Raw genomic sequence first — 6,000 nt, 5'->3', positions numbered from 1 at the left:
ACCTTATGACAGAAGCAAACAAAACTTTTGTGCTAGAGCATATATAACACTTATATATACATATACATATTGCATATGATTACTGAGATGCATTCATGACCTGAAACTGGTCCTGCTCATGAGAAACATGGAGGCCTTTGAAGAATATATTAAAGTGAACCATTTTTTTTCCTTCCCTGCCTTCTCGTAAGCTAAACACAATCTTGCACCTGAATGAGTAGATGAGCTTTAAAAAATAAATACTTTAAAATCTTTCTTTCTTTCTTTCTTTCTTGCAGTATTCTGCTTAAAGTTTTCTGGATGTCAGTTGAAGGAAAGGTGCAAAACAGCCTATGATCACAGCCCATAACAAATTTGGCTCCCAAGGCTTTCTGCTACCAAGAGATCTCTCTGGATCACTGTGGAAATGAATGAAGAACAGCAGCATGATGCAGGTAGTGCTCTTACTGTATTTATGGCTAGAAGTTTCCTCTGCTCAGAAATGTTGCAGGCAAGCTGGACTGAATCAGCAACTTGTTGCAGAAGCTTTTAGTAAAAGTGCTGTTTTTGTTTATTAGACAGAAGGGAGAAGTTCCTTTTGCGGCTCCTATGGATCCAGATAGCCTTGTCCATATTTAGTAGCACTTTATTCCACATGTGATGTTATTAACTTTAAAGAAACCAAGATATGCCCTCTATTACCAAAAAATTATTAAAGAAAGCCTTTTCTTTTTTTTTTTAAATATGGACTGTGCTTACCAATAACTTATTTCAGCACACCAACAGCGTAGCTGCTGTCGATTGCCTGTCATGTTGATTGTGTTTCCTCAGCTATCTACCTCTGGTTGTTAGTTGAATTATAGCCTTTTTTTGGACAGGTGCACACTGACTTTGCTCCTTGGCTGAGACTCCTAGGTTCCATTGAAATCGAAACAATGACACACATGGGGACATCTTCATTTCCAGGTTCCTATTCAAACCAGTGGACTTGTCTACCTTCCTAGTATCACTTTGCATAATGGAGCAATATGAAAGGAATTACACCCGCACTATAATTACTCATAGTAGCTTTCTCTTTTGCTTTAGGAAAATTAGCATTATTGTTGCTACTGTTTTAGCAATGTACATACAAAGAATGTTTTACTTGACCTTTGGAATATTTTCTTTAAGAAATAATCATACCCAGTCACTGGCGGGCCATTGCCAAGTTTTTGCCCTTCGTCAAGTAAGACAGAACCGGGTGCTAGTGATGGCTGAGGTAGCTTTGGCATCCGTCTTCTTTCTCTGTTGGCAATATATCCTGTGATGCTCCTGTTGGTTCCAGACCTATTAATTCAGAGAGGGAAGGGCATATTCTCTACCTGGATTTTCTGGTTCCCTCCATATCACAGCCTGAATGCTTGCTGGTACAGCAAGTGTATTTCACTCAAATCAAGGTCATTCTAATCCATGGCAGAAAGGACTTTACGATGCATGTCTACCTGGCCAAATGGATCAGGATCTCATTTGGTTCTCTGTGAGAAATACCAGTGTAGCCAAGCCTACCATACTAGAGATACTAGAGTATCTGCTGTATTCAAAATACAAGGACCTTTCCCCCTCAGTTCAGGTAAAGTTCACTTAGCAGCACTTTTGGCTCCTCCAGCTAATTGTTGACAAACCTTCTCATCTGACAGTCCCCAGATTGCTCAAGGGCTTGTCCAAAATGTTTCCCCAAGTGAAGGACCTCATCCCACAATAGTGCCTGCATCTGGTCCTGACATTACTGATGAGAGAACCATTTGAGCCTGTAGTAAGTGCTCCTTCTTATATCTTTCTATGAAAATAGCCTTCCTGGCAATGATTGCATTGGCAAGAAGAGTAGGTGAAAACAGACGCTTCTTTTACCCTCTCTTTTCCTCTAATACAGGACTTCTTCAGAGGTACCTTTGGTTCTTGGCCAGATTTGTTTATGACTTCCCTTTGGGGCAGCCAATCAATTTGCCAGTGTTCTTCCTGAAGCCTCATTCCTCTTAATTAGAGGCTTTGCTGCTCACCTCCATAGATGTGGACACTGCTTTGGATTCTGTAGATAGTTACTTGAAGGAGAAAATGAAGTTTCTAGTAGCTTAATTTCTTTGTAATGTCTTACCACATATACAGTTGAATCTCACCCTCCTTCTCATCCTCCTGTTACTCGAAACCAGTATAAGACTCTGGTGGAGAGGAAACTGAGAAACAGATAGTATGTACCACTCTCTATCTGCTCTGTGTGGGGTACCAAATGCCAGCCTAGTGTGTACTCTGGGTACTACTAAAACAAAAAAAAGTCTTAAGTCAAAATACAGGCTGCAAGACATGCCCATACATGTGTGAAGATCATACATACGTATAAGACTTAGGTTAATAGTAACTTGCATTCTTTAAAGTTTAAATTGAATGTCATCTTTGTGCTGTTTACTCATCTAATCTGCTCTGGGGTGGCCCATATATTTTTCCTTTCTAAGAACATTAACAGAATATATTGAACAGATGTTGCTTGAGATATTTTCTGCCTGTTTCTTTTAAAAGACATCTGCACCTTAATTCAACCTTTTTGGAGTGGCAGGAAATTAGTTTAACTTCCACAAAAACTTTATTTAGTGCTCAAATAAGCATGTTTACACTAGTATGATTAGAACTGCACCACTTGATTTGATGCAAACCCCTACTCAAGGGAATTACTGCTAGAATCAGAGCCAAAACTCTTTTGGTTTAGAATTTGTCTATATGCTTTAGTCTCAGGCAGAAAGCAGAGCAATGTGACACTCTATAGACCAACTCATTCAGAGGCATGAGCTTTCAAAGGCTAGAGCCTTCTTCATCAGATGCTATGAAGTTGGCTGTAGTCTATGAAAGCTCATGCCTCTCTGAACAAGTTAGTCTATAAGGTGACTAACGGGCCTTGCATTCTACCTACCTTTAAACTGGAATAGCTACCTACCTCTCTCTCATCTTAGGATAAGTGTTTTCTAAAAGATGAACTGGCTGTTCTCTATTTCTGTACCACCTAGGCTGCAAACAGACAGCATGTTTATCTTGGGAGAAACCATTTGTCTGGGGACAAAGTGCAAGAGTAAAGATGTCCATGTGCATTGTCCCAGGATAAATAGTAAAAAAGTTTCCTAGATAAGAGAGAGTAACAGTTTATCTGGATATTGCAAAGTATGTCTGTACGCTTATCCCAGGATTACATTATTGATTCAAGGTCAGAAAAGCAACCCTGCATTCTAGGCCTGTGTGAAGTGGCTAGTATTCGCTTTGGATTTGGATTTGGCCGATTCAGGGGACAGTGATACGATTTGGTGTTTTGAATCACTGCCCTGTACCAATTTGACGGAATCTGATTTGCAGATTCAACTGGTGCCAAATCTCTGAATCAGCCAGGCCCATCCCCCCCACCCCGGCAGTGGCTGCCCCCCACTCTGGGTCACCAGCTGCTGCCAGGAGGGGGTGAGGAGACGATCCCTGCTACCCTCCACTGTCCCACACTGCATAGGGAGCTCTGCATGAGCCCCTCAACCCCCCACCTCGCTCCCCCAGCCCCTCCACAGGTGCCCTGCCTGCGCCAGCTCTGGCCCTTTAAGGAAAAGAAAAACTGAGAAAAGCCCCACACTCACCATTCTTGCTGGTGGTGGGGGGGCAATCCCCACTGCTCCACGCTGTCCTGTGCCATGTGGGAGGCTCTGCATGAGCTCCCCGAAGCCCCAAGGCCACTGCAGGAGTGGTGAGTCCTGAAGCTTTTCTCCATTTTTTTTTCTAAAGGGCTGGCCAGGGTGGGTACCCATGTGGGGGCTGGGGGAGTGAGGGGGCTCAGGGGGGCTGACAGGGGTCCCCCCATGGTCCTCTCCTCCCTCCCCCAGCCCTGCCTCCAACGCCTGTAGTACTTACTAGCTTGGAGTCCAGTTGGAGCTCCCTGCTGCAGCCACCAGGACTGTCCAGCCTTGGGGCTTCGGGGAGCTCATGCAGAGCCTCCCACATGGCACAGGACAGCGTGGAGCAGTGGGGATTGCCCCCCCCCCCACCAGCTTTTCCAAAGATTCAGAGAGCTTTGAATTGATTCAGACCTTTGAATTGGTCCCCAGATTCGATTTGGATTCGGCGATTTGGCCACCAAATCAGGCCAAATCTCCTCCGAATTGAATCACTACCCAAAGCTTCATACAGCCCTACTGTATTCAGCTACTCACTAAACCCTGATTAGAAGGGTGATATGTATACATGCCGATTCCATAATATTGTTCCAGGGCCAACACAGACACAACTTTTCCAGGAACAAATGCATTGTCTGTTCTTGGCCCTAGTGGTAGGCAGCAAAATAATACCATAAAGCAGATATCATATTTCTCCCAGGACAAAAGGTTTTATCATGGGATACTACAAATGTACAGACCCATTGTCCCATTGTAAGTACCTGTGAAGTAGCTAAGATAATACTTATTATCCTGGACATTTGTTGATAATTTGAATTAATTGCTATTCAAGCTGCATATGTAAGTGATTGTCCTACTCCTGTTTTTGTGTGAGTCAAAGCCCATGGCAATCAGACCTCAATGTCTGTTTCTACCCATAGTTGGCAACCTCCAGTAATGCCAACTGTCGCAAAACCACCACGAGACATAGGATTTGTAAGTCAAAATAGCTCTTACTCATCCTGATTGAACCCTCAGGTCTCTGGATTTTCCCAGCTGGTAGATCTGTGGAGGGGAAGGGGCAGTGGGAGAGCGAAGGGCAGGGGGGCGCAGATTGAGGCCCCCACAGTGAGGGAGGGAGTGGGGCAGGAGTTGGGGTGAATGGGGCCCAGGGACAGGGTGGGTTGTCCAGAGGTGTGGGGGGAGGGGGGAACAGCTCCCCACAGCAGTACACACCCCTGGGAGAGGCATGGCGTCACGTGCCCCACATGGGGCAGAGGTGGGCTGGCTGCTGCGGGCTTGGGGCTCTGCACCTTGCTGACTTTGCCCTGGGAGCTCAGCCATATAATGCCATTGCCAGCCACTTGGTGGGCAGGGGATGTGGGGCATGCTGGCTGTGCAGCATGTCCCCTGCCCACCCACTGACAGCAAGCAGGCATGTTCCCTGCCTGCCTGTTGACAGGTCATCATGTGGCTTAGCTCCTGGGGCAAGGTCAGCAGAGTGCAGAGCCCTAAGCCCACAGTGGGCAGCCCACCTCTGCCCCATGGGGAGCATGTGCCTCTCATTCCGCCCTCAGGGGTGCACGCAGCTGCGGGGAGCTGTGCCACTCCATGCTTCTGGACGACCCACCCCGGCCTCAGGGCCCCATTCACCCCAGCCCCTGCTCCAGCCCCACTCCCTCCCTCACCATGAGGGCCTTGATCCCCACCCCACCTCTCCCCTCTCCCCCTGCCCCTTCCCCTTCACTTAACAGCTAGGTTCTGTCTGGGCCTCTGTATGTCTGCTTCTCACTCACAAGCTGCAGCTCCCACAACCCTGCTGCTGCCTCTTGCTCCTGACCCACATTACCCCACACCCTGCCAGGATGTGCGAGGACCCTCCCTCCCCCGGCTTCAACCTCCCCCCCCACACCCACAGCCCCCACACTTTCACAAACAACCCCCCCGATGCACACACACTTCAAAAATAGCATCTCATGATTTATGTGCCAATCTCTTGATTTTTTTAAGAGTTCATCTTGTGGTTTTTGGCACAGTGGAGTTGGCAATACCAAACTTCATGCAGTGATCCTGCAGCTTCCCCATGATAGTTGCATGTCTGTCCATTCCTGATCCTAGTATGATTTTCATTGGAGTACAAAACTGATGTGCACATAGTGAAATTAACGAGAAATTCTGATGTCCTAAATTTCATTAAGATTTTTGTTGTACCAGTTTCCCTTCATAATTTCATACAGTACTTTGGGGTTTGATTCAATATAAAAATTATGAGTGATTTCAGTTGGGGCTTTACTTTCATCCTTTCCTTTGACTTGTTTAATTTCTCAATTGAGTAACTTTTAAATTACTTTCTTGTAAACTTCTCTTCCCC

General features: G+C 45.9%; 1 protein-coding gene across 6 annotated transcripts in view; it reads left to right on the top strand.

Annotated features, from left to right (window-relative positions):
* The first annotated feature begins 280 nt into the window (after positions 1-280).
* SFMBT1 (Scm-like with four mbt domains 1) overlaps positions 281-6,000 on the top strand; it is a 129,751-nt gene continuing 124,031 nt past the window's right edge. For all 6 annotated transcript variants that reach the window (XR_002103218.1, XR_002103217.1, XM_019547429.1 and 3 more), the window contains exon 1: positions 281-434. Coding sequence is in view for 4 of the 6 variants with exons in the window: in XM_019547429.1 (XP_019402974.1) it covers positions 407-434 (28 nt within the window). In the remaining 2 variants the exon portion in view is untranslated. The remainder of the gene's footprint in view (positions 435-6,000) is intronic.

This window comes from Crocodylus porosus, unplaced genomic scaffold, assembly GCF_001723895.1.
Source record: "Crocodylus porosus isolate Cpor-Errol unplaced genomic scaffold, CroPor_comp1, whole genome shotgun sequence".
NCBI lineage: Eukaryota > Metazoa > Chordata > Crocodylia > Crocodylidae > Crocodylus > Crocodylus porosus.
Note: the sequence above shows the minus strand (reverse complement) of the source record. Positions and strands in the feature narration are given on the sequence as shown.